This window comes from Trachinotus anak, unplaced genomic scaffold, assembly GCF_046630095.1.
Source record: "Trachinotus anak isolate AG129_WGS33_773 ecotype Australia unplaced genomic scaffold, CSIRO_AGI_Tana_v1 ptg000032l, whole genome shotgun sequence".
NCBI lineage: Eukaryota > Metazoa > Chordata > Actinopteri > Carangiformes > Carangidae > Trachinotus > Trachinotus anak.
The window spans coordinates 11,065,142-11,092,741 of NW_027273883.1; the positions used below are offsets into that span (position 1 = coordinate 11,065,142).

At 38.5% G+C, this 27,600-nt stretch overlaps 3 protein-coding genes across 11 annotated transcripts; 1 reads left to right on the forward strand and 2 right to left on the reverse strand.

Annotated features, from left to right (window-relative positions):
• Nucleotides 1-13: 13 nt before the first annotated feature.
• Nucleotides 14-6,962, reverse strand: tnfrsf1a (tumor necrosis factor receptor superfamily, member 1a). Of its 4 annotated transcripts, none has more exons than XM_071468578.1 (10): nucleotides 6,809-6,962; nucleotides 4,516-4,620; nucleotides 4,294-4,396; nucleotides 4,088-4,213; nucleotides 3,821-3,973; nucleotides 3,600-3,678; nucleotides 2,660-2,712; nucleotides 2,080-2,255; nucleotides 1,871-1,988; nucleotides 14-1,723 (listed from the first exon to the last, which is right to left on the reverse strand). In XM_071468578.1, exons 2-10 carry the CDS (start codon nucleotides 4,582-4,584, stop codon nucleotides 1,425-1,427), a joined length of 1,176 nt encoding a protein of 391 aa, XP_071324679.1. In that variant the 5' UTR covers nucleotides 4,585-4,620; nucleotides 6,809-6,962; the 3' UTR covers nucleotides 14-1,424. The 4 variants fall into 4 exon arrangements, with proteins under 4 accessions (XP_071324679.1, XP_071324677.1, XP_071324676.1 ...); XM_071468576.1 differs by having other exon boundaries at nucleotides 1,871-1,991; nucleotides 6,809-6,961; XM_071468575.1 differs by lacking the exon at nucleotides 6,809-6,962 and adding an exon at nucleotides 6,271-6,421 and having other exon boundaries at nucleotides 1,871-1,991.
• On the forward strand, nucleotides 6,427-20,094 carry LOC139612715 (tumor necrosis factor receptor superfamily member 4-like). 5 transcript variants are annotated; one of them, XM_071468581.1, is made up of 10 exons: nucleotides 6,427-6,558; nucleotides 7,742-7,824; nucleotides 10,892-10,938; nucleotides 11,293-11,437; nucleotides 11,522-11,647; nucleotides 14,704-14,850; nucleotides 15,306-15,452; nucleotides 19,005-19,058; nucleotides 19,161-19,265; nucleotides 19,448-20,089. In XM_071468581.1, exons 1-10 carry the CDS (start codon nucleotides 6,545-6,547, stop codon nucleotides 19,588-19,590), a joined length of 1,011 nt encoding a protein of 336 aa, XP_071324682.1. In that variant the 5' UTR covers nucleotides 6,427-6,544; the 3' UTR covers nucleotides 19,591-20,089. The 5 variants fall into 5 exon arrangements, with proteins under 5 accessions (XP_071324682.1, XP_071324683.1, XP_071324681.1 ...); XM_071468582.1 differs by having other exon boundaries at nucleotides 6,427-6,566; nucleotides 19,448-20,084; XM_071468580.1 differs by having other exon boundaries at nucleotides 6,453-6,588; nucleotides 19,448-20,094.
• Nucleotides 14,644-27,475, reverse strand: LOC139612717 (uncharacterized). 2 transcript variants are annotated; one of them, XR_011686628.1, is made up of 12 exons: nucleotides 27,200-27,475; nucleotides 26,956-27,025; nucleotides 26,700-26,751; nucleotides 26,249-26,359; nucleotides 25,899-26,048; nucleotides 22,645-22,741; nucleotides 22,373-22,407; nucleotides 21,473-21,589; nucleotides 21,222-21,244; nucleotides 21,016-21,118; nucleotides 20,334-20,803; nucleotides 14,644-14,878 (listed from the first exon to the last, which is right to left on the reverse strand). XR_011686628.1 is itself a non-coding variant. In XM_071468585.1 (11 exons), exons 2-11 carry the CDS (start codon nucleotides 27,022-27,024, stop codon nucleotides 20,535-20,537), a joined length of 1,026 nt encoding a protein of 341 aa, XP_071324686.1. In that variant the 5' UTR covers nucleotide 27,025; nucleotides 27,200-27,475; the 3' UTR covers nucleotides 20,121-20,534. The 2 variants fall into 2 exon arrangements, 1 of the variants encoding a protein (XP_071324686.1); XM_071468585.1 differs by lacking the exon at nucleotides 14,644-14,878 and having other exon boundaries at nucleotides 20,121-20,803.
• Nucleotides 27,476-27,600: the final 125 nt, after the last annotated feature.

A 27,600-nucleotide genomic window follows, 5' to 3' on the forward strand; every position in this document is an offset into this window, starting at 1 on the left:
GATGAGTCTATGATGTCATTAAAAATGTGATTTAATGTTTAAAGCGTCATGGTGGAATGTAGACTGGCAGGGTGGCAGTTACATACAACATTACATCCTCATTACACACTATTTTTTTTTTCACATTTACACTTCATCCACATGCTCCTCCACATACAATCTCAGCCTGTTAATGGTGTCTCCAGTCAGATTATTGGCACAACTCAGTTACATACACTGTACACTTATTCAGTACATAATTTCACCACATAAAAGAATTGCATAGTTTTAAACAGAGAAAAAGTGCTTTGGAATGTAAGAGGGTGACTTGATTCCTATCTGAATCTGCAGGCTGGGACCGGTATTATAAAAGTTGCCTGGCTGAGATAGACTGAGACAAGGCGTGTCCTGTTTTGTCCAATAGTGATGAATAATGCTTGTATGATGGGGCTTTCAGGAATGCTAATGGGGCTGTGAAAAGCTTGTTAAAAGTGGCAGGGATCGGGTCAACGCTTAACAGGAACACCAGATTTCCTAGCGTTGATACAATTCCCATCAAATTTTGATAAAGAATACCAGATGTTTTTCGGTCTTTTCTTTCAGTATAACCAGGAACTATTATTAAAATGTTACCAGTTAACTTTATAGTACAGGCTAAATAGTCACCATTTAATTTTGCACTTCCTTGTGTTAAAAAAAAAAAATAAATAAAAAAAATGTGTATAATGTTTAAACATACCCACGAAAGTGACTTATGACTGAAATGGAGTGGCTGAATTTGCCTAAACTACAAATGACAGCTGTACAATAAAAAGTTGATAAAGCAACACGAAAATATGAAACAGTGCCAAATTACAGTTGATCATTTAAATGATTGGTCTGGTTTGAAACTATTAACGCTATTGTTCCCTCATATTTCCAAAGACAGACAGTAAAGTGACACAAAAGAAACAGTGCATCTTCATTAGACACGACATTTAGGGAAATACATATATTCACTTTGTCACTGAGTTCCAAGAAGATCACTAAAAGATTGAGAATGGTGTCAATATTCTTATTTAACTCTTGGATAGAAAGAGAATAAGTCCACTTCCCAACTATTTCTTAAGCATTAAAAAAATATGCTGTACATATAGATCCAATATAATATACAATATACATGCATTTCTGAATCCTCTTTATAAAAGGGTTTAGCACAATTCATTAGTGCAAAAACCTTGTTTCTTTTGATCGGTCGCTCTCAGTAGTTTGACCTTGTCATCTCAGTGAAGGATGGATAGGGAGGTAGAGTGCTCAGTTATGATGCTGATTAACTGTGAAAATTGCTGCTTTGGTGGTAGCACCGTATCTTTGTGAAAGCTTTGAGGCTGTCCGTGCATGGGTCTCTAGAGAGAACAATACTTGGTTTCATAAGCTTTGCGTTCCACTTGGCTCGTGTTGGAGGATTACTGAATGCCATACTTTGTCTCCAGCTCCTCCACCGCCCATCCCAGGTTCATCTTTCTCAGTTTGTCTAACAAGTCCTGCATCAATGACCTCTGTAGCACTTCACCTCGTCCTCCTCCACCTGCATGAGACCCTCTCTTTGCCCACACCCGCAGCATCTGGTAGTGAGCCTCCCGGCAGGATCTGTGATCCATCTCTGCTTGTTCGATCTCTGTATCCTTCACACCAAGAGTACGCACAAGCTGCTTCATCTGCAGCACAGGAACAAGATCCAGCACTGTGTAGATCAGGTCTGGGACTGCAGACGGGGGAAGGAAGAGGAGAGGGATGTGTTGAGGGAAAGAGATAAGCGTTAGCACAATAGTTTACTGTATGTTTGAGCCAACACACACAGGATCATTGGTCAGGAGCATGTGCTGCTATGCACAGTATAAAATCCACTCACTCTTGATTTCCAGGGGGACACAGTCAGGCAGATTGGATGGCTGCTGTTCACTCACAGGGCTTTGGGGAACAGCTTTGACCCTGCAGTTGCCCAAAGATTCCTCAGAGGAGATAAGGACCTGCTATAAAACAAGAGAAGAGCACATTTCATTGACCATAGATGTACTTCCAGTAAGGAAAAGTAACCACACCACGGACCAATCAGCATACCTCGCAAGTGTCCGGGGAAACATCAGATGGTTGGGAGGACAGGTTTTGCAACCTCTTCTTGGTGAACCATTTTGTGGCCATGTAGGTGATTAGAACCACCAGCACCAACAATGCAAGTCCCACAGATACAACTCCAAGAATAATGTTTATAAGAAATTTACTTCCTTGGTCAGGAACTTCATAAGGATCCCAAGGAACACATAGAAATATAGACATGGAGATGGATACATGTTAAAAAAACAATAATGCTTTTAGTCCTGCTAAATAAAGAAAGCATATCTATTAAAAAAAACAGGGCAGGGTTCACCAAGTTAAATTTAAGCCCTTTTTAATACCACATACAATGCAAATTTAGACAAGCAGCAGAAAATGGATGGATGGGTTAACCAGTTAAAAACAATTATAGTGCAGCTGGAGTTGATTATACCTTTCTGACAATATGTTCCAGGCTAGAAGTTGTAAACAATATTTATTGTAAGGTTACACTATTCTTATAGAAAACCTATTGTTATTCTAGAAACCAGTGTCTTCATTCTTTCATAGCTGGCCTAATTATCATATAATTAATACAAGTGCTCACCATTTGGCTTAGTAGAAAGTGATGAACAGAGATGTTTACACTCATTGGTACAACTGTGGAAATAAGAGAGGACGTTTCACAAAACTAAAAAGGAAGTAGCACATCTAAAGAGGAAATGATTAGTACAAAGGTCGAGACGTCTTTTTAACACCAGTAAATGAGTTCAAACAACTGCAGGTTAACCACTACACAGGAAACTGGTACTTATTGAAAGAGAGATAATGCTTTATTTGTCACAATTACTATTAATGGTTACACTCAGGTGTTTGTGTGATCATGAGTGTAGCTAAGGATTGTGGGATATATGGGCACTTGGTTCCTTTGGGTTCCACATGTTCTTCCTCTTTTATCTATGACAAATATCTTTATGTCTGTCTACTTAAACAATCCTCATTGACTCTGTGGGTTTTGGGCACTACTCTAATAAAGTTCACTAATAAGTGAATTAATTTTCTATTAATTAATTTTCTAGTAAGCACTTCTGTTTTGTCTAACAGACAAAACACTTTTACCAAATTTTACTCGCTATCCTTTGTAATTTTGTAGATTTCAACCACACCCTGTCTCAAATTTACAAGAGTTTAAAATAAAATATCCATAAATATATACAGTATGTCTACAGAAGGGTCTTTAGTCCATATATTTTAGTGGTCCTCCCTCAGTGAACCAGGCAGACAGTGCACTGGGGGTGAAACAGGAGCTCAGGAGTCTGCATATTTAACAAATGAGCGCTCATTTAGTAAATGTCACAACAGCAGTAACCCATTTTAAGTTCCTAACTTCTCTCTTCTGTTGCCATCAAATGGAAAGATTGAACAAAGTCGGAAGTGTGCTGCAAGTTTCAATTCAACAAACCAACTTCCCCATCAACGACTTGAAATAAAAGCATCCCAGACAGCAGGATGGGAACAGTGTTCACATATAACAGCTGTGTACTCACTTCTTGCAGGGTTCACACTTGTTCTTGACTCTGTAGTGGTTCTCCTTACATTCACAAACAGTGTTTTCCTGCGGTGTGCCTGTGCACAACAAGAATAATGATATTTACACAATACGGAGGAAATACTTAATGAGACAAATAATTAATAAAGAGAAAGGTTTTACAATGACATTACTGAGCCTTAGTGTAATTAAATAGCATTTCCATGTCTTGATACTTACATTTTTGTTTTTCATTTTCCTCAGGACCACATTTTTTACATCTGCGACACTCATACGTTTCTCCATCGATATGAAATTTGTAATAACCATCCTTACACTGACAAATAGTGTTTCGATCTCTTTCACATGCCGACACCTGAAACTCATTTGGTTCTGTGGAAAAGAGTGGGGAGGAGAGAAAAAGTCAACAAAGCAAACCATTAACAAGTGCAACACTGATAAATCCAAAGGGTGAAACTATGTCAGAAAAAGGTAATGTTACTTTACTTCTACAAGTTCTGCAACTTCTGCAGTTGGGGAAGTTGTTCCTATTTTCCATGTATTGTTTATCAGGACAGGGTGTGCAGATACTTCTCTGGCCCGGAGCATGACACTCTTCCACAAGCTTATAACCTGAAAAGCAGTAATGTCATATGTAAACATACAATAGTTTGGATCTTTCCAATAATGAGCATGCATGTGTGTTTCTGTACCTGCATGGCATTGGTCACAACAAATTCCCTCTGTACTCAGATAGTCTGAAGGTGGACATGTCTGCTCCTCTGAAGGTTCCAACGCTGCCAAAGTGAACATGCACTGCAACACAGAACAATGAATGTACAGAATGTTTATTGTTTATTATTATATATAAGGCAGATTTTCATGGTTTCTTGCAATCTCAAAGTATTTAGTGAAGTACTTCAGGTTTTTCTCACCATGAGAAGCAGTGTTGTGAAAACAGGGGCTTTTTTATTCCATTTTCCTCTGTGCCAAGCTCCCTCCATTATCTTACAGGTTTAACTCAATCCATCTTAGGTTACCTGCAAGTTAAAACAATCTGTAAAATACAGCCAAAGAAATACTATACAATAGCTACATTATACTTTTGCTGAATGGTGGACAGACAGTATGCTCCAGGCACACATAAAACTATGTAAAACTCATTGTCCAATGCCTTTAATGTCCTTTAGTTTACAAATAAAACAAGATTAATTAATCTTTAACACTGTCATATCTTAAAAAGTAATGGTTAGCATGATGTGTTTTATTCAACAAAGTATTCTTTTAGCCAGGCTAGTGACAATGAATGGATGGCAGTGCACATCAGTCTGTCATTCAGCTGACCTTTTAAACATCTTTACAAAAACTGTATCAGTTGCCATCAATGTAGCTATAAACAAACATAAACCTCTGACGCACCACCAACAGGTCACTGTTTGTGCTAAACTTTGTTTAAAGACGGGACACTTGTAGAAAAAACAAAAAAACAAAACAAAAAAACATTCCCATCAGGCTCAGGTGGACACTGACATTGTTCATTTTGTTATATAGAATACATTCATATAGCTTTAGCAATATAAAAAATGAATTTGCTGCATGGCAATTTGATTAGACACATCTTACGCAACTGCAACATATCAGCATTATGATGAGGTCATAAAATCTCAAGGGTCTCAAGTTTAAAAAATGAAGCAGGACCCACCTTGAGGCTCTTGTCATGTCAGCTGTTGTTGGGTTCAACCTACATTAAATGACCCCTAACCTGATTACCTGCGAGAGCCAACTCACCAAAATTAGTTTGAAGACATCCACCCTTAAGATTTCTGCAGTTTGCAATTTAATTGCATCCTTCCGCTAGTTATACAGTAGGATAACCAGGATAATCCCATAGGTCATCGCTTTGCTGTGGACATGTTTTTAATGGTTCTACTTTCTAACAAAGAAATAGTACAGATGAAAAAAAAGATGACACGTCTTCCGGTTAACCCCAGTAACCATTAGATTGAGTAGGGGGCTGAAGTTTCATATGAGGTTTTGTCAACACTTAAACAGCTGAAATGCCACTCTCGAAAAGTTCAGCTAGAGGTAAGAAATGTTTATGTTTATTATTTGTTATGTAGCTAAAACCACAAAATGCATTGAATTATGCTTGTTTATTTTTGTTTGTTATACATTTTTGGCTGTATTCCTCATTATAACTGGATAGTGTCATTCAAGGCGGTCTTAAAACATAAATGTGGCTATGCACCAACTCCAATAATTAGTCTTCTAAGTAATGTTGAGGGAGTTTACAAACAATATAAAGGAAACGAATATGAATGTCAGGTTATGTCAAGAGGTATTTGCTTCGTGTAGACACAATGAACACGGTCGGTTTATTGCCAGTTACAAAAAGACTTGCTTGGCAGCTTCACCCTAACTTCCCTATTGCTGTGAAAGACAGAGATTAGACGGAACTTCGACAACTAAAGTCACTTGTAAACCTCCAAGAGTGAAGCGGACGACTAATGTTACAGATAAGGTTGACGTATTTGAGAACTAAGTCTAGATTTTGCAGTTTATTTCTTGTCTCATTAGTTTCGATTTAGCTACACAGCACACACCACATAACGCCCACTACAGCCCCGAAGTCAGATACCAATCTCCCCTTCCCACAGACTGACATGCAGAGGTATTTTACCGTCACTTACCTGGACAACGACTACTAGGACAAGGATATCTCTTTATATCAGGTCCAAAAGTCGACATAAATGTATATTCGGTATAACTTTTTTTTTTCTTTAATTCAAAGCAGAGCTACAGCGCAGTTGCCCCTCTCGCTCAGGACGAACGGGGGAGGACGCAAACGGGAAATAGCTGCGTCACAAGCCCATTTCAAGGAATTGTAAGGCAGCGTTTGGCAAGAAGGCACCTGAGGGTGACGGCACACGCTCTACAGGCCTGCCTGAGGAGAAATGCACATAGATGGGGGCCCCTAGGTCAGCAGGTGACCCACCACCCCCAGAAGTGTATGGTAGTCCTTATCCCAACACCACATTCTCAGATTTACTTTTACTTTCTCCTTCCTTTAACAACATAAAGCCATAAAAAACAAACAAAAAAAAACAAAACAAAAAAAAAAACAAAAACATGACGTTAAGGCTCTATTATTTCAAGACTGAATGCAATTGATTCTTATTTAATAGCCTCAAAATCACAACGTAGGCTATGTTATGTCAAGGCACTTACCAGACTTTTTGGTCAAAATCTTGCAACATTATAGAGAAACACCCACAGTTCCCACCACGAACAGGCGCTTGGGGACAATAGAGAAGAGAAACTCCTTCTTGACAGGAAGAAATCTCTTCAACTGGACTCAGAGTGGGCGGTTGGGATGAGAGGAGAATATTGGGGGAGAGAGAGGAAGGGGGTGGGGTGACCAGGAACAGCTGTGGGCTATGTACTGCCATATTCAGGCACTAGCAGACTGGTTGTTATAATTGTAATAATGATAGTGATACTTACAGGTGTAATAGTGGTATTAATAATAACAGCAGCACTGATATAGAGAATAAGAATAAGAATAAAAATAATAATAATAAAATTAATAGTGATGATGATGATGAGTGTTGAGCAGCAGTAGCAGATCTGGATCCTACAGCTCCAGAGATGCCTGCACAGGACAAGGAGAGAGAGGACAGAGAGGAAAAGCAGAAGCTATTGGAGAGAGAAGACACAAAGTTAGAATCATATAGTAGTGGTAGTGTGATAAAAAAAAATGCCTGGGGGCAGGTAGAGAGAAGAAGAAGCAAGAAGAAGAGCCCTCAGCAGCCTCTGTCTATAGCAACATAACTAAAGGATGGTTCAGGGCTCAGCCAGCCCTTATTATAAGCTTTATCAAAGAATCAAATTTAAAACCCAATCTTAAATATACAGGGAGCTGGTTTCACAGGAGAGGAGCCTGATACCATTCTACTCTTGTAAACTCTAGGAACCACAAGTAAACCTGTATTTGTTCTATTGTGGTACTATGAGATCTTTAAGATACAGTGAAGCTTGGTCATTAAGGGCTTTGTATGTAAGGAAAAGGATTTTGAACTCTGTTCAGGACTTTACAAGAAGCCAATGCAGAGAAGCTAACACAGGAGAAATATGAGCTCTTTTTATGGTTCCTGTCAACAGTTGTGCTGCAGCATTTTGGATCATCTGGAGTTATTTGGACATCCTCAAATTACAGGACAGAGTTACAATGTTCCAGTCTAGAGGTAAGAAATGCACGAACACATTTTGAGATATGGGGATGTTTCTATTTTTCTAATTTCCAAATGAAAATTTATGTGGCTCTTCCTGATAATATTCCCTAAAGGAGAACCCTGTGGAGCTTCATGACTAACTGTTGTGTGCAGGGAAGAGTCATTGCTAATAAACAAACTTGAATCTGTCTGATTAAAACCATCCTAATGTGGTTCTTTTAATCCCAATAACATGTTCCAGTCTCTGCAATAAAATCTTGTGATCAGTGGTGTCAAATGCAGCACGAAGATCTAGCAGGACGAGTATAGAGACGATTCCGTTGTCTGAGGCTATGAGCAGATCGTTGGTAATTCCAGCAAACAACTATATAATTGGTTTGCAAAAGCTTTTTCAAGGATTTTTGAAATAAAGGGTTGTAAAGGGAAATGTAATAAGGGGTTAAATATAGCCCTATAGTTGCCTAAAACATCTGGATGAAGAGAGGACGGTTTAATTAGAGGTTTAATTACTGCAACCTTAAATGCCTGCTAATGATGACCCTAAATAACCTTTTAATCTTAAATTAATTAATCAAGAAAACCGACTACAGATATGTCAAAATCCATGTATATATTGGCAGATACAATGAAATCAGTACAGAAATTCCACACTTGGTTTGAGATACTGTAGAAATAGTGTCACAAGTTGATCATTCAACTGTAAAATATTCAGTATGATTCTCACAAAGTCAATTAAAAAAATATGCGGAATCTATATAAAGATTATTTATGTTGCAAACTACTAGCCAATGTGTGGTTATTATAGTTTTTAAAATATCAATATTTGTATCTGCCTGAAGAATCCAGCATTGGTCAGACTATAAACATAGTCCCACCTCAGTTGATACCAAAGTGGTGCAAAATCGAGCCTTGGTTGATGAGAACCTGTTGATGTCAAATTTAGTATGGTCGGATGTAATCCGTCATAGATTATGGATAAAACACTGATATCTTAATGTATTAATTTCCCAATGAACAATCTCTGATTTATTAACAAAATTTCACAAGTGTCTCCGTGAATCAATTTCTGAGTCCCTCAAAAGCTCATAGTTTCTAAGCTATAACGTGTTCATACTTAACTAATTAAGATTTAATGTTGGAATGAAAGACATACAGTAGAAAGAATAAAATGTTTTGGGTTCATCGTGAAAATTCCCCATATCTTTGAGGTTTGTAGCACAGATTAAGTGCAGACTATGAAGTAAGAAGTAATTGCTGACACCATAATAGAAATAGATAACATGAATTTTAATAAAGAGGTTGGAATAGATGTTATTCAGCAAGCCAGCAGAGTGTAGCCTCACATGACTTTTCCTGCTACAGTACATGAAAGAGCTCAGTCAGCAGAGCAAGACAAGTACTTCCTCAGAAAAACCACATCCTCCTTTTTCAGTGAGCAAACAAAAAAAACGTTTCTTCATCTAACTCCTCCTCCTCTCGCTCTTTCTGTGCCAAATACCTACATTGGCACTTTTGGTATACAGACACTTTTAAGTAGGTCCTCTCACACATGCACGTGCAAACACGCTGCTGAGTTTCACACAGTGAAAGCAGTGAGGACCGGATGGTCCCGCTTTAACTCTGTATATCAACTATATTATTCTCTGTATATTAACTTTAACTCTGGTATATTTTATGTTTTCAGCCACATACAAAATAACTTTTGTTTATTAACCGTTTTCATCACAACAACGCCAACAAGTTCCTGGCAAATATTTCTTTGAAGTTCTAATCAAACATACTAATCCTTACGGTCAAGCAATATTAATAGTGAAACCTCAAGATAAGCATGACCAGGTTTGCTCTAAGTCAGTTGAGAGTGCTCAGTCATCTCTCATCCAGTCATCGCTGTACTCTATTTGAGTGTTGCTACTCACGGAGAGCCACACAGGGCCTCGGAGGCAGCCCCCTTCAAGACGCAGCTTCTTCAACCCTCGTCTCTGTTTCACAGTTGACAGGAGGTCACGTGTAGTGGTCTGGATTCTGTGAAACTGAGCTCAAGGAGAGGCTAAAAGGGTGGTGAGTGCAGCACAATATGACAGCTTAATGGTGGCACGTCAGCCTCTCAGTGCTCTTATTAAGCTTAAGATGGGAACGTTGCAGAAGGTGATATGCTAAAAAAAATAAATAAATAAAAAGACTCTAGCAAGTCAACTAAAAAAAGTATTCACAAGATTTAGTGTTTTTGTGTTTTGGGAAAGACCTGCACACAAATGTAAATTGGTTCTTACTAATTAACTTAAAAAAGTTCTCACCCCTTTGCACTGGAATTTCTCTGATACTTATCATTCTGTTTATGGCCAGCATCACTTATTGCTTGTCTGGACAGTACATTTTGGTGTATTTAAAATTAGAATTACCCTCAACCATCAGAAAAGGTGTAAGGAAATACCAATATGTCAGATTATAAAAACACTCAGTTGGTGCCTCCCCTTCCTCAATACATGAGAGGCCAGAAATATCAGATTGTTCACATTACATTTGATATTTAGACTAATGATAAGATGACTCATGTCATTTTTTTAGTGAGGAATTTTGATCTTATCTGTGTATTTGGTATTGTTAAAAGAAATCTCTTTTTATTGCTCACCCCTGTGTGTCACAAAGTTGAATGGCAGCTCATCAACATAATGTCATTTCTTGGAATAATGTTTATCTCCTCAACTGCTTTTCTGTAACGGTGACAGGATGTTTTGGAGTTAAATGAGTTGTATATGATATTTTACTAGAATGACCTTGTCACCCAACACTAAGGAGAAAACAGGACAGATGTAAGAAAGAGAGAGAGTGAAAGTATTAGACGCTTTAGAGCCAAAACATAGAATTTTGGATGAAACGAGACCGACAGTGCCTGTGGAAAAAAAGTGGAGGCTGGATGTTTTTGTGTACCAAGCCCAGGGGGGTCGCAGCAAAGAGAGACAGGATGAGAGAGTGAGCTCTTTTCAAAACTCTGTCAAAGTGCTAGGCTTTCACAATGAGTCATCACTTTGCATTTTATGAATAATTCCCTGACACACTTCTGGTCCCCTGTTCAGTCTAGTACTCAGAGGGTCCCAGGTTACATCTTGTATCACCTTCTCATCCACTGTAAGTACCTGTAACAAGACATTTTCATCCATTTCAGTCACGTCGAATTTTAGTAGATTTATACATTAATGTACCTGTAATCTCACTTGCAGTAGGATTTAATGTCTGTGGAGTGTTTGGATTAGTATAAGGCTGATGAATGATGTGTCTATCATGACTTGTGTAAATGCTGTAAAGCAGTACAGGTGTCAACTGTTTCACCCAGTCACTGTTGGTGTTAGCATGTGAATATATCTGCCCGAATAAATAATTGTTTTCTTCCCCCTCCTCCTCCTCCTCCTCCTCCTCCTCCTCCTTCACTTTCTGCTCATCCTCCCCCTGCTTTTTTTCTTCCTCTTGTTTCCCTTTCCCTAGATGCAGCCACTTTGTTATATTGCCTTTACTGTCCTGTGCAGTCTGCCTTTCCTCCCTTATGGGGTTTCCAAACAGTGCAATAAGACACAATATGACTGGCCAGTGAGCCAAGAAGCCAAGTTTTGCTGCAACATGTGCCCACCAGGTAAGGTGATTTCTTTTTGTCTTGTTACATGTTATAGTTTTGATGCAGACAGGTTCTAACTGTGAGTTTCTGTGTGTATTCCAGGTGAACGAATGGTTCGGCGTTCAGAAACCTCTTGTGAGATTGAGTGTACTTCGTGCACAGGGCAACGATACAGTGATTCCTACAATGTGGAAATGAGCTGCAATATTTGCAAAACTTGCAAAAAATGTGAGTAATTTCACAGCTTTTGTCTTAAGGGGGGTGTTAAGTACATGTGAGAACCTGAACTGTGTGACAGTCATACTTTTAGACAATTTTTAGACCTAGAACATGGACAGTGTTGGTAACAGCAAGAATATTAATACATTTTATATGATGTGTTATTGAAACTGGTGACTTGTCCAGGGTGTACCCCACCCTCGCTCAATGTCAGCTGGGATTGGCTCCAGCCCCCCCGCAACCTGGATTGAATAAGTGGTATAGAAAATCAGAATCAGAATCAGAATCAGAATCAGGTTTATTGCCAAGTATGTTTTCACGTACAAGGAATTTGTTCTAGTGAATGGTGCAGAGCGCACCAAAACACCGAGGCAGCCATCTGCGGCGCCATTTAAAAAGGAGGAATGGGGAAAAAACAAGTGGAGAGGAGGATGGATGGATGGATGGATGATATGTTATTGTAGAGCCACGTGTCACATAGATTCAGGAATGCTTTAAAGGGTTGACTACTCATTCCTACAGGAAATTTGAACCCTCCTTTATGTTGCCAATTTGCATCATAATCCACAGAACAGAAAATAAGTGCTGAGGCTTTACATAGTCAACATGTAAATATGAGTATTAGACTGTATTGGATATATTGTCTGTATATTATTGGATATACAAGTAGAAGAAGAATGCTAGAAATCTTAAAAAATACAACTGAAACACTGAGCAGTAGATTACAGGTGGACTGGTTGTGATATGACCTAAAAATCTTTGATTACACAATATGATAAAAACACTATGTATTTACCCCTCATCAACCTACCCTTTTAAACATTGTGGTTCCCTATTCATTTTAAGTGTGTGTAATGTGTGAGTCCTTTGAGGATCATGTGTGAGTGATTCATCACCTCTCTGCAACTGTGACCACCAACTTTGACCACTTACAGCACAAAGCCTTAAACAAGACAGACTGTTAGTTGTTAGTCAACTCTGTCTGTACATCATGATTTCAGAGAAGTTTGCCCATAGAAACCTCATATGTATGGGGATTTCCCATTCTTTGTATCATGGTGGGATATACTCAGAAGGAGATGAAAAAGAGGAGGGGAGGGAGGGTCTGAGAAACCCTCTGTGAGCCAGCTCTGGGGTTAAGTAGGGTGGGCTTCTGTAGCACATATTCATGTTGACATGATAGTATCAGCAGCACAGCCCACCACAGGTGGTAAAAATAGGAGGAGGCTGAAAAAGTAGACCATCGTCATGTCAGTGGAAAAAAAAGAAAAACACAGAAAAGTGGTAAACATCGGAAAGAGCACCAGACACAAAAGACATTTGTTATTACTCAGGTCTCTGCCCTGCTACAGGTGAGCAAAAGCAGACTGTTATGCTTATTTTTAAATGTCACTGTGGAAAACATAGAAGAGAGAACACACAGAAGTGAGACAAAGTCTGAATTATGGTTGCATGAATATTTTAGCATTTACTTTGACTTTTACTCTTTACACATTGTAATCAAAGGGTGAGCGTTTGTTAATCCAGCGGTAACAGTGCAACTGTAAACTGACCTTTAAAATCTGCCAATACATGCAGAACTCTTTGTTAGCTGTCTTTCTAAAAAACCTCTTTAAAGAACCAATATTAAGAATCTGGGGGGATGAAGGTGGGTGTTCAAAATGTCAAAAAACTTTAGTCCTACACATGCAGGGGCACTGAGCTAATTAAAGGCTATGGAAATTAATTCAAGTGGAAGTGATTCAACCCACACAAAAATCTCACACACGTATCTTGAGATACAACACATAACAGTATTTCTTTTCAGTTCTTTGGTCTCCATAAGGGATTTAACGACTTGGATGGACAAACAGAGTATCAAAAAAGGCACCATGCCAAATATTTTAAACTTTATTATCAATATTTTATCACACAATAACAGTTTCAGTCCTCAAATCCTTTCAAATGACATCAATTACCTCCTCAATATGCCATCACGCATAAACTTTATGCTTGTTTCTGTCTTTTTCATTTGCTTGCATAACCAGTGATAACCTAATGTAGGGATCTTACAATAATGGCAATAGATTTTTTATAATTGTATTATAATGGATCACCATGGGACAGCAGAGTGTAGTGAGTGGGGTAACAACCTGCTCAAACCCAGGAACTCAACCCAACTGAAGAGCTGCTGATCAAGTATCCCTGCCAGCTCCAGATTCCCCAGACTGACTGCTCTGTGGTGAACTGTGACCTCTGGCCTCCCATTGAGGACAATAAGCTTAAGGAATATCAATATACTTTGCCAGTTGTAACTACATTCACTGCACCCGCAGCTTTTTGTTTTGATAATCTGTTGGAGTTATGACATTTTGACTGTGCCTGTAAGCACATTTTGTTTTCAGCATTTGGAAACAGTCCAGTATAGCCAAAGCAAGAAGTCTGTGTCTGAGATTCTGATTGATTTTGTACCAGTTCTACCAGTTTTAGCTACAGTATATACTCTCTACATACGTGATTGCATCAGTTCATGTAAAAAGTCTAACCAGTAAGATATGAAGTCTCTCTGATTTGTGACCCTAAAAAATGTAAAAAAATAAAAAAATAAAAGATAATGTTTGAATTAATAATATTAAACTATTTATGATTTTCATTGTTTTAGTTTTATAACATTTCAAAACATTTGTTTCATGAAAACAACTAAAGTTTAATGGAACTCATATAAGTAGTTTTATGTTAACTAATTTGTGAGATGACGTTGAAGTATGTACGTTAAAGCATCCTGTTAGTAAGAAACTGTTTAATCAAAATGAAATACTGCTTTCAGTGAGACATAACAGTTGTGTCTGACTCTAATGAAGTGGTGTCTAAAGTGATAATATAACTATCTTATGACTTAAAACTGGAATCTTTACCTGCCATGCTCATGTCCGTGAGTCATTTCTCATTTTTTGATTTATGTCATGTTTGAAAGACAACCTTTGTGTCTGTGTGTGTGTTTGTCACACTCATAAACATACTCAGAGTTATGAATATACTTCTTATAATGACAACAGTTTTTTTTAATTTTTGTTTTGTTTTTACAGCAAACATGGAGTACAAGTCACAATGTAATGCCACTCATGACGCTGTCTGCAGATGTAAAGCTGGCTACAGATGCAAAGACCAATCCTGCACACAGTGTGTGCCAATACCTGACACTGCCACATCCACATTCCCTCCATCCTCTAGACGTAAGATACGCCCGAATTTCATGTAGACCTGTTGAAGTAGCAAATAATGTTTTTAAGACTTTGTGCATTACAGACACAGTTTAGTTTACACAAGTTAAATTTCTTTGATTTGGGTGAGGTCATCAGAAACCTGATGGTCAACTGCTAATATTTGATTCACTCCACACAAACGCACCATTTCTATCAATCTGGACATTCAAATCATTTTTCACACACATGTTTGAAAATACAAACTCTATAAAAAACATGAAACAACTGCTACAATAGATTTCATATATGATATGGAGAACATGGAGAAACTTTACATCGGTATGAAAGGTTACCATAGTCATCTTATTGCTGTCGTGTTTGAAAGACAACCTTTGTGTATGCCTGTGTTCATCACTAAGACAAACATATGACTATACTTCTCATAATGACAACAGTTTTAAAAAAATTTTGTTTTGTTTTTACAGCAAACCAGGAGTACAGGTCACGCTGTAATGCCACTCATGACGCTGCGTGCAGATGTAAAGCTGGCTACAGATGCAAAGACCAATCCTGCACACATTGTGTGCTGATACTGGACACCATGACACCGACACTCCTTCAGTCTACTACAAGTAAGATACACTCACATTTCACATAGATCTGTTAAAATAGTAATAAAATGTTTAACAAGCTAAAAAACAAAACAATACAAAAAAAGTGTATTGCAAGCTAACATTTGATTTGGAAAACCCTTTTTTCACTCTGCACAAATCCAACCTTTTTTATCAACCTGCACATTCAACATATAGATGTTTGAAAAAGACTAATCTAAACTGGGAAATTAAGTTTATAACAGCATGAAAGGTTGCCATAGAAGTAACCATATTTCTATAAATTTTTTAATTAAACTTTCTGTTTCATCATCTGTGGCACCACAACCATCATCACTCCTGGGTGTGGTCAAAAGTGTGGTCTTACTCATAACCTCACTTTACTCTAATGTCAGTGTAGCTGGTGTTATGTTCCACATTCAATAACATGAATTTTTTTTATGCTTTGGTGTAAATGAGAGCTCATAAACAGCCAGAAATGGATTTCTAGAATTATCACAATACTATTGCTTGACTATAGATCTACTGTAACAACATACATTGTTTTGATTATTTCACTCAAAAACATGGCGACTCAGATGTTTAAGAGTCTGATAGGTTTTATCTTGTGCTAATGTTGACAAGTGGAAATGAGGCATAATGTCAAAATGAGATTCATATATGATGCAAACAAGATTTGTATCTGGTGGGAACAGCTTACTAATGCATGTGCTTGAGAACATTTAAGTTCAAATGCAGCTTGTCCATATCACGTGGCACCTCCAAACTGAAACAATTTTTACGTCATACACAATATCATACAAATGTAATATTGCTCTCAGCACTTGATTATTGACATGATATTTTAAAGCAGTATTTTTATATAAATGGATTCGATGTATGTGAAAGGAGTCACTTGTAAAAACAAACCCACAGATGATTCTCAACCTACCCTACAGTTCTCATCAGCTGTATGGAACATTTTAGCATCTTTCAGCTCCATATTCTGATTTTTACCACTACTTTACCATTTTAGTTCACTCTCACTGCTCTCCTCAGCATCATTTACAGAAGCAGCAACTGTTCAGAGTGAAAAAGCTTTAAAACCCAATTGTATGCTTCTTGCCCTAGTTAGCAAGTAATTGGTGAACACATGGAGCATTTAGCAGCTAAAGAGCCACATATTTCTCTCAGTAGTTAGTAGTTAGTTAGTTAGTGAATAATAGCGGAGCTCAAAAGGGAGAGAGCTACGTGACACATGACTCCAGATCAATGCTAATGTTACCTTGTTGCTGGATGTGTGAAGAGGCACACATGTTTGCCAACTTTGAAATCAGTCAGTTTACAGTGTGGTTTGCTGCCCTCAAAGTGATAGGTCAAGTTATTGGACGTGGGGTTTTGTGAGGTAGTTATCTATTGTCAGTAAATTACCTGCAGTAGATTAAGATCAGTGTGTTGCTAGTTTAGGGAAGCAGCCTGCCGCACCAGCACAGACACTGAGTGATGTGCTGTTGAAAATGTGTTTTTAGCCACTTAAAAAAATGCCTACAGAAAAAAGCAAATATCAGTTTAAGTGTGCACTTTATTTTGAATAATTACATCACTTTACCTTGCTGTCAAACAGCCGTTTCCTATAGAACTACAGTGTGTGAACTGTTGAAGTACTGTGTTACAATGCACAACCACAAGCACGGTGTGCACTGTATTACTCTGCTGGTCAGACAGAGTTAAGCTTAAATGTGTTTGTGTGTAAGAATACAGTTCAACGGTTGAAAAATGTAGGTCCAGGAAAGGAAGGGGCTGTTTGACTGCAAGATGAAACTGTGAAAATATTCTAAATAAAGTGTACTCCTAGACTGACTTTTTGTGGATTACCCTGTCCACAGCAGTACATTGCCCAGCTGATGCACAGGTGCTTCCAGCTGCTTCTTTTAACTGAGAGCACCGATACAAATCTATCTAGATAATACACTGACTATAGGTAAATACCCCACAAAGCCCCACATCAAATAACCCGAACTGTCACTTCAAGTGGCAGAAAAATCTATTAATACTGTTTTAATCAGCCCAGATCCCCTGACCATTCCAATGGACATAACTTTTCTAGGATGCCTAGATCTATTATTACTGTCATCTGACTCCACTGAAATGCACAAACTTATTTGATTGGATGTCTTTCAGCCAATTGCAGTGTTCAGCATCATCTGCAATGTATTGCAATAGAGCCACACCCCCTTTTTTAGCAAGCATGGCCAACTGTGAGGCAAGGAGTTAGCATAATGCACATTTTAATCTATTAATTATATAGTTAAAGAACATAATTTGTGTTTAAAATAAACACAAGTCCTTATATTACTTATACATCAAAGTATCATAGGAAAGATTTTTCCAAAAACTCTGTCCAGTGGAATGGTCATGGAACGATCTGAATATCACCACAAGGGAACTTGGGAAATTAATAGGGAAATACTGTTTGGAGTTATTCTGACTGTTCTGACTTCATTTCTTGATGATACAATCAGCTTGTAATGCATCCTATTGATTATGGCTCTGAACATACAGCTTTTTGAAGATACTTAAGAAATGTGTTAATTCATTAATTTTAATCAATAAGTTTGTTAAAATAATACATAATATAAATGCAATGTGTTTTAAAGCCATACTGTTGAAAAAGGGTCTCTTAAGACTATTTATTATCATTTTAACTATTAGGTGGTTTCTCATTCTCAGATCCCCCATCCACTGGAATGGACAGGAAAAAAATATGAAAAAATATAAAAAAACATGATAAAGTATTTTAATCAAGGGTTTAGGGGTGCGGTGCATTTAGAGTAGAAATCCATCATTAAATTTTTTTTTTTGTATTCAGAAGATAATTGGGTTCTGAACAGGTTAAAGGCCCGTAGATTCAGCTGTCAGACTTACCATGCAGATTTAGACAGCGTAATAGACGTTAACCATGATGACTTTTGCGCAACATAATCTTTTGCTCTGTCCATTCCATTGTTTGGCACTCCAGTGGCTCCATAATGGGGGGGGGGGGGGGGGGGGGGGCTTTGTTCTTTGAGGGGCCCAGAATTCCTAGGTATGCCCCTGTTAAACACACTACCTGACGAAAGCTATTAATTGTTTCGTAGAAAAAAAAATTCACTTGAACTGCACTACAAGGTCTGCAAACGTGTTGTAGTGCTACACAGAAGACTGTGACCATGGCAACATGGCCAGACTCCACTGTAACTATAACAGCATACCAGAGCATTTCAGAATAGTTGTTCAGCTGAAGCAGTTACATGCTGATGTACTTACTAAAAATAATACAAACACATAATCATGCTGATAAACTCTCAACGTGTTTTCCCCTCGGTCAGCGACTGTTTGTTTACACTGCAGTATCCATGGAGTACAGTCGTACACACAAGGTGACACAAGTTAATTATAAACCCTGTTATGTGTTTATAAATCTGGATGTCCTGATCAGAGTGTTAAAAACAAGAGACCTTAGAGGGAGTTTACTGACTAATCGGAACCATGAACAGATGAATTATTAATGCCCGCACTGAGCTTATAATTCTTTTTTTAAACTTTTCCTTTCAGCCTCCACACCTGAAGCCATCACAACACCTTTGGTATCCTCTAAACCAATCAGAGGTAAAGTAAACTAAAGGTTCTTTGCCAATAAAATGATTGAACTCCCCCTCCCGTGGGTGTTTGTACATTTTCCAAAAATGTCTCTCTCACACATTCTTACAGATACGGTGTGGTTCCTGGTGATAATTGCCCTCCTGTGTGTGGGCATTGCACTTGCCATGGTAACAAAAATCAAACCCTTTCTGCGCTGGCTCAAGTCCAAGGATGGTAAGTATATTATTGTTATAAAACTGATAACCATGCAGCCATATACAAATACAGGAAATACACAGAGCATTATACTTTTATCATTTTATAATGTGCATGAATGTATGATTTTAATATCTATGGTGATTATTGCCTCATATTTCAATCTCATTTCTTCAAAAAACCTCCCTGTTGTTGTGCAGGCTTCTGTTTGCCTATGAAACCGGCACCAGTTTCACCATGCTCCGAGGATGAGGACGAGGACGAGGACGAGGACGAGGACGAGGACGTATCCAAACCTGTTCAGGAAGTGTGTGGGAAATGTGACCAACCTATTGATGTGTGAGCTAAAGAAAAGCAGCTGAGCCTGATCTTGGAAGAACAATAATTTGACAGGCGGACATTTACTGACACACAGTCAATGCAAAACGACTTTTGTTGCTTTGGACGTGTAACTAATGGGGCCAAACATCACTCCGCTCCGTGCTGGCGAATGGAACCACAGAGGACGTACTTTATGTTTCAAGACTGATACGGTTATCTGAGAGGAAACATGACTGTTTGACATCTGTGACGTTGATATGATGATAAATTTATGGTAATATGTGTATAAAACCATGGAGAAAAAGAATGTGGAAGAAAGTGAAAATACTGAGTGGGACACTGACATGCAGGAGTTAGAAATTGTGCACTGTGTTGCTAAAAGGTGGTATGTACTATGGTACATAAAAGTTAAAGATATTTCACATCTTTACATTTGTATGTGTATATATATATATATATATATATATATATATATATATAAATTGACTTTTTGGTGCAGTTTTGTAGTTAGAGGTACATGTCAAATGAATGGTTTGTAATAACTTACATACATTTCTACTTAGTTTTCTTTATTCAAAATAAAAATGTTATCGTAATTAAAATACCTAATATTTATGCAAAACATTAAACATTCAGGTCTAATACTTTAGAAAGTGATGACAGAGCTTATCAAAGAGTATTTACAGGATTTATTAAATTAAAACTTAATTAAAATTAAATCACCATCCAGCTGTTCATCACAGAATTAAAGTTTCTGGTGCTTACCAACCACAAGTTTTCCCAGAACCCGCAGGAAATAATGTCACCGTAGAGTACAGCAGTCCTTTTCAGTTTGCCAGAGGAAGATGAAATGTGCTCCACACTCATCTGTAGTTTGAAAGTTTTATAATTCCTTCCTTTAAAAGGCTGTGTTTAGGGTCATAGTCATAACCACCAACACAAATCCTCTGGGAATGTTGCCATGTATCATAGCTCCTCCTCTTTAGACACGTGGCAGTCCTTCCCCTGCTCCTGAGAGGGGAAGAAAATGCTGTCAATCTCTCCACTTCTCTCTTCCTCAGAGAGGTGAATACTGGGAGAGGTGGGATGACACACAGGACAGTCTCTTTCGTCTTCTTCCTCACTTCCCACTGTCTCAGCTGTCTTCCCACCTTCAATTGTTGGACCAACTTGCCCTGTAAACTGGCTGAGCAAGCTGAAGATGACCGTCCCTGGATTGTGGACATGGACTGGGCCTATAGAGACATTAACAAGTGAAGAGTGCACATAGAGGCATGTTTTAGTTGACCTGCAGAGGTGCATGAACATATAGTTTACAGAGTAGGTACAACTCAGACTCATAACAGTAACCCAGCTGCATCTTTTACTCTTTTTTAAATTTTCTTAATGACCCCAAAAACTGAGTCATTCTTCTTCACTTGAAAGTTTTCATTTCACTCATCAGTACCTAGATTGGCTGCTGACACGGGTGGCTGCTGCTTTGCACTGAATGAGTCTCTGGGGAACTGATGACTTGACTCCTTTAACTTGTGAGAAGCATCTTGTCTTCCCTAAAGAAGAACATGGTCATCAGTTTGCATAAAGCAAAGGAGAAGTGATACCATATATGTAAATACATGATAGAATGAGTACCAGAATCCTATAGACACTTACCTCATTACATAACTTTGCAATTGCTGAAAAAGAGCAGATTAAGTAATGAGTAATAGTAATTTATTTTTTTTACACATCCATCAATGATGATTCAATGCGTATATGATTTACATAATAATTAAGAGCTGCTGACAAATCTCTACTCACAGTCATTTTTATACTTCTTATGTAAAATGTTTATTGTTTCCCAGAAGTGATGCAAACAAAAGGTTTACATGAGACACCAGACACTGACGTAAACACCATCTTACCTTGCTTGAAACATGTTTCATCTCCTGGACGACAGATGCAGAAGAAGATCACCAGGGCCACACATCCCATAATAGCCACTGGACACAAGATGGCTGCCAGCTGACTGCTCCTGGCATCTGAGAGACAGAAACAAGACCAAGAGTCTAAAGTCACATTCACAGCTCTGTGAGGCTTAGGCACAGTAGTTGGCTAAATGTTGACAGTGCTAACATGCTGATGTGAAACAGGTAATATTTATTAGGTTTTGCCAGTGTTGTTTAGCGCGTCAGCGTGCTAACATTTGCTAATAATCAAGGAGGTTCATCGGTTTTGCTTGTATTTGATCGTATGGACATATTTGAATTTTGACCTGAGGATGGTGTTAGAGGCAACGTGAATGTTGAGAGACTGCAAGCTTAAATAGTGGCAGCTAGCTGGGGCACTCCCTGTGGCAACCTCAGCTGCCACTGACTTCTGCTTGTTTGTGGCATCTGCTGGTAAGATAGCCTATATGCTACAACATATGCGCTATGCTGAGAGAATAGACCATGATCTCATGCAGGACAATTGGCAGTGGTTTACAGTACGTGTGGTTTGACAGATAAGTGTTAGTGCAAGTTTAAGTGCATTGTCCCTAGTAGTAGGTGATAGGGTGTGTTTGTCACCCTGCAAGTGGCATTAGAAGAAAAGTCAGGGGATCACCAAAGTCAACATGAATCATCTTGTGGGGACCATGAATGCCTGCACAAAATTTCGTGGTAACATGTGGAATACCTGACCTGAAGTGGTGGACTGACTGACCCACATTCCCATACCTAGAGATATGCCACTAGAATGGCTAAAAATGTATCCTTGTGTCTTAAAACTGTACAAATCTGTTGTACCCTCATACACTTTTTTCCACACACATACACACTCACCTGCATTGGGTGTCGGTGGGACTGTTCTTGGGCATCTGTGTGAAATACAGGTGGAGTGTTAAGCAAGTTTTGAGTATCTCAAATATGGAACAAAGACAGTCTGTGACGTCTGTAAAGTCTCTACCAAATGTTAGAATATCCTTAATGTAATGCACTGTGACTGTGAGAGCATTTTAAGTCATCCGGATTTTGAGAGTTATGTGAATCTAGAGTTTTAAAACTTCCCCTGAGGTATTTATCATGTACTGTATCTCAGGAAATCATCAACTCACTCAGGAAATCGACAGGGTCTGACAGAAGTGCTGCTATGTCCTGGGGAAATTTTGGATGGTGTCTGCTTATCATTTCCTGGGGTCACAAATGTTGCCACTGAAGAACAAAAACATTGCAGTTTTGGTTTCAGATTTCAAAGGACATACACATGATCACACAAAATATTGGCACGTAAACAGTTTAGCAGTAACAGATCATACACAAGTGCATGAGAAAAGTCTACAGGAGAGAGTGAGTACATTTATTGGTTAATTATTTTTTTGGGGGCTTTTTATGCCTTTGTTATAGACAAGTGGAGACTGACAGGAAAGGGGGTAGAGAGAGGGGAATGACATGCAGGAAAGAGTCAGACCGGTCGGGAGTCAAACCAGCGACTGCCTGCCAAGAGCGTCTTACGCTCAACACGGTACGCGCCCTAACCACTCGACTACTGGGCCGCCAGGATGTGAGAGTTTAAAGAGGGAAATGTGTTAAAATTGATAACAGAGCAAGTTCAAGTACATTGTACAGTATGAGGCAGAAAAAAATGTGTGTGGTCTTTGTGCTACAGAGAGATCATGCCACCATGTGTGACTGTACGAGCTCTAATAAACAACTATGACTGGGGGATTTTAGTCATTGGATGTCTGGATCTTAATTTATCAGAAAAAAAGATCAAGCAAATGTTTAGGCAGGTCAGTTCCCCGTGCCTTTAGAGTCATCTCGTGTCCGCAAAAGAGCTTTGGTGAATCACAGATTTTTAAAGTGAAACTGCTTTATTAGTTGTTTCTACTGGTTTTAATGCCCAGGTCTGTTTGTTATGGAGAGGAGATCACCTCTGCGGATAATTCGGTTGCCGGTAAAAACCTTCTAAACGTCTGGATAATAAGTTATTGGAGAAAGGATCGAGACAAAGGTTAGCAGCAGTCTCAGCTCCCAACCCTCCCCTGATGTCTCATGTCTGCTTATACAGCAGCTATACGCATTGGTGAAACACTGACTTTAAATGTGAAATTGCTTTATTCAGTGTTTTGCCAGTTATAATCACCGTGTCTGTTTGTTATGGAGAGGAGGAGACCTCTGTGGATAATTCAGCTCTCAGTAAAAACCAAATCGGAAACCAAATCGGGAGAAGCTTACGCCAGTGGAGGTGAAGACAACAACTCCCATGATCCCATGCTATTTAATGATGTCACCCAACACAGACTGACCATGGGGACTGACAAAAAACCAGCCACCCAATTGTTTTCATTGAGAGACCCCTAGTGGCAGAAGCTACATAATGTGTATTCAAGTCGAACCTTTTAGCAAACAGTTGCCCACCTACACACCCAGCATTCATTTGGAATCTTGTTTGTGGTCACCTGATAACTTCAAGCCCAGTATTCACTCCTTTTCAGCTCTGTCTTTGGTTTCTACCAAGTTGTAATGGAAACATTTGCCTCCTAAGTTGCTAAACCCTTTACTGTGTTCATCAGCTGGTGTTTTGCCAGTCCGCTATTTGGTGCTGAGCTGGTAATGTACACTGGGTATTTAGATATTATTCACTCACAGCAACTGCCTACTGCAACCAAAAACAACGCTATACGAGCTGTGACAATGAACCAAAACAGCACATTTACAGACAGCTGAACAACCACCTACAACTCATTATAAAGCTCTGTAAAGCCATGAGGAGCTGCAGGTTCAGGTGATAATTATTAAACGGCTCATCACTTTCACATTGTCACATATTGTTTTCACATTGTCAATTCATATTATAGCTGTTTCAAAGTACCAGTTTTTCCATTGCCATGAGACAGTCTAGGAGCGCTATGCATTTTTGACATTATCTTAAAGGTTTACCACTTTCTGATAAGGCACCATTTACAAGGAGTTTATCAGCTCTAATTAAATTTTTAAAGATTTCTTAAGAATAATACATCATAGACCAGTTATAAGCCAGTTAAGAAGACCAACTTTTGGGTTACCAGATTGAGAAAAATCCTCCTCCTCTAGTACAAAACTCTATGTCTTTAAAGTGAGCTTTTCAGCTCTTTGATTCATTAGGGAAACCTCTCCAGCGACCCATTGGTCCACTCATCTTCTGCAAAAGGGCTGCAGGACATCTGGCCTAAAATCCATTTATAAACTGCTTTGTAACATTTACAACCAAAGGCCCCTGGGTCATGCTAACATTTAAACTGCAAACCCGATGACATCTATAACTCCATAGTTACTGAATGGAAACACACAGTCATGTTATTTTTCATGTCATGTTATTTTATTTGAACAGGGCACACCGATGCAAAAGAGTCCTTAATCAAACAACAGGATGGGAAATTCTTCACTTAAAAGTGCAATAAAAATAGCTCTTGCTACCAACATTTCACATTTATTTATCACTATTTCATCTTTTGCTCACATATCAATAGTCAACCTCTAATCATAATAAATAAATGGATTCTAGTCTACATGTCCTGCATCACTTTTCCAACAGCTCATTGGAGCTTATGAATTAAAGATCTCACTTTAAAAGATCAACAAAGTGTTGTGCTGAAGGAGGATTTTCCTCAATCTGGCAACCCAAATGTTGCTCTTATCAGTGGCTTACAACTTATTAATAATGTATTAGTAAATTATGTTCAAACCATTAATTACAACTTATAAACCCTTTCTAAATGGTGCCATCTCAGTGGTAAGTGGTACAGACTTGTTTTAGAAATGGTAACAGTTTTAGAGAATCTTTTCAAGCTGCATGTAACCCTACAACTGATCTGAAAGCATGACATTTCTTTCATTTCTTTCATATCTCATATTTCATATATCTACAGTTTGGGGGATTTTCAGTGTTTTCATTATTTCATATAACCAGTTTTTATGATGTACATATTCATCTGACAGGGACCTTTCATCAAAATGAATATAATTGCTTTTGATATTTGAGTAGATTTTTCTGTTAACACTTTCTTATGTTTACTCAACTAGAACCTAACTGAAGACTATTATTAGCAATGGTTTTATTTTCACATTGTGTTAATACTAAGTAGAGTATCTGATCATTCCCTACAGCACTGTTTACCTCACTGGGAGGGGAGCCCCCAAAGTTCAGAGTATTTTTATTTCTGTCACATGTGTAAATAACTAATGATCGTCTTTGGTATCATTTTTGGTCATTCTCTTACAGTCAGTGAAGTCCTCAGAAGTATATTTTGTTTACGATGCGGCCCCCTGCTGGTTGAACACTGTCTAATGTGACAGAGCTGACAGAGCGACTGCACTGCTTAGTATTTACCAGTTATGGGTGTTTCCGGGATCTTGACACAGGATTTACAGTTGTCTACTGTTGAGTATAGGACCTTCTCAGAGCATGTGAAACCAGCCTCGCAGACGCACTTTATATCTGATGTGCTGGTGCAGTTCTGAACCACCTTCAGATGATAATCTGAGACAGAGGAAAACAGGGGCAATTGTAGTTATTTTAATAACTTCTCAAATTCATTTCAAGAAATGCAAAGCAATCAGTGTTGTTTTACATATATTTTCAGTTTATTAGTGAAACCTAAAGATCAGTGCCATCACTGCAGTCCTTACAAGGACGGATGAAACCGTTACGTTAGTAGAAATGACTCATAGTTTCTTTACCTGATCTGCAGTCTCCGAAGCAGCGATGGCAGCTGTCTTCAGTGTTCCATTTAGTTGTGAAGCTTCCAGCAGGACAGGGCTTACAATCTGTGCAAGACGTCTTAAACTCACCTGACAGAGCAGAAAGAAACAAATGAGAGCAACCGGATGACAAGGGGAGCAGAGACAACCTGCTCTTCTAGGCTGCATATTAATGAAGGATGTGGTCATATGGCATAAACTCAGTGTGCAGTGTGCGTCATTTTTCATCAAGGCAGACATGCAAAGAAAAAAAAAACAGGCACAGAGAAAGAAATAAAAATACTGTATGTCTCAGTGTTTCATAGTATTTTCCAAATACTAGTCACTGCTGATTCATTCATTGCAAACAGTGAGTCAAAGCCACATATGGAACATATAGAAAAATGGATATAGAAATAAAAGAAGTTCATGCCAGATATGATTGTCTTACCTGCAGGGCACATGTTACACTTTTTGCCATCCTCCATATAAATTTTCTCAATCTGTTAACACATTAATAGAAGTAGACATGAACCTCTATAATAATGCAGCAAAGTCCTGAATAACTTATCACACAGGTCGTGTTTACGTATTTTAGCCTTTGAGTTATTTCTTACATTTGAAAAGCGAGCAACCCTTGAATTTGATTTTCTGTACGATCACACAATAATTTAGGTAGATAAACTTATGAGGATGAGCATTGTTACCAGCGGAGAGGTGAGCACCAAGTGTGCATACAACATCAGGACAAACACGAGGTATTGCACAAGTCCCATTCTATTGAGAAAAATGTAAAGAATATGAAAATAAATGGCAGATATGAGACATCACTTCGGAAGTTAGGGCACATTCTTTAATGTTTACTACACCAACAAAACTTCACATACTATAAATAAGGTTACATTAAAATATGGTGGAAATATAAAACAGACAAAGAACAATAATTGTTACCTTCAATATGATGCCTCTTTTGTTCTCTTGTTGTTTTGTTAACTTCCTCAAGTTGTGACTCTTTCTCTCTCTCTCTCTCTCTCCCCCTCTCTCTCTTTCTTTCTCTCTCTCCTTGTACTCTCTGCCTGTCCTCTGTGTCACTATTTCCTTACCTGGTTACATCTTCCTGTCTTCCTGTCTCCCCCGCCCACTGATCTCTATCAATGTGCCACTGTCCTGTTTACACCTTCAGCGCTCACACACAGACCCATCCGCACTGTGACTAATGTTTCTGCATCAAAGCCTCATCACTTTCCGTACAAACTGTCAGAACTGACGAAGAATGAGGAGAAAGAAAGAAATGTTCTCAGTTTAGTGAGCTTGTGTCAACAACAGGATGCAGGAGTAGATATTTTTGATAG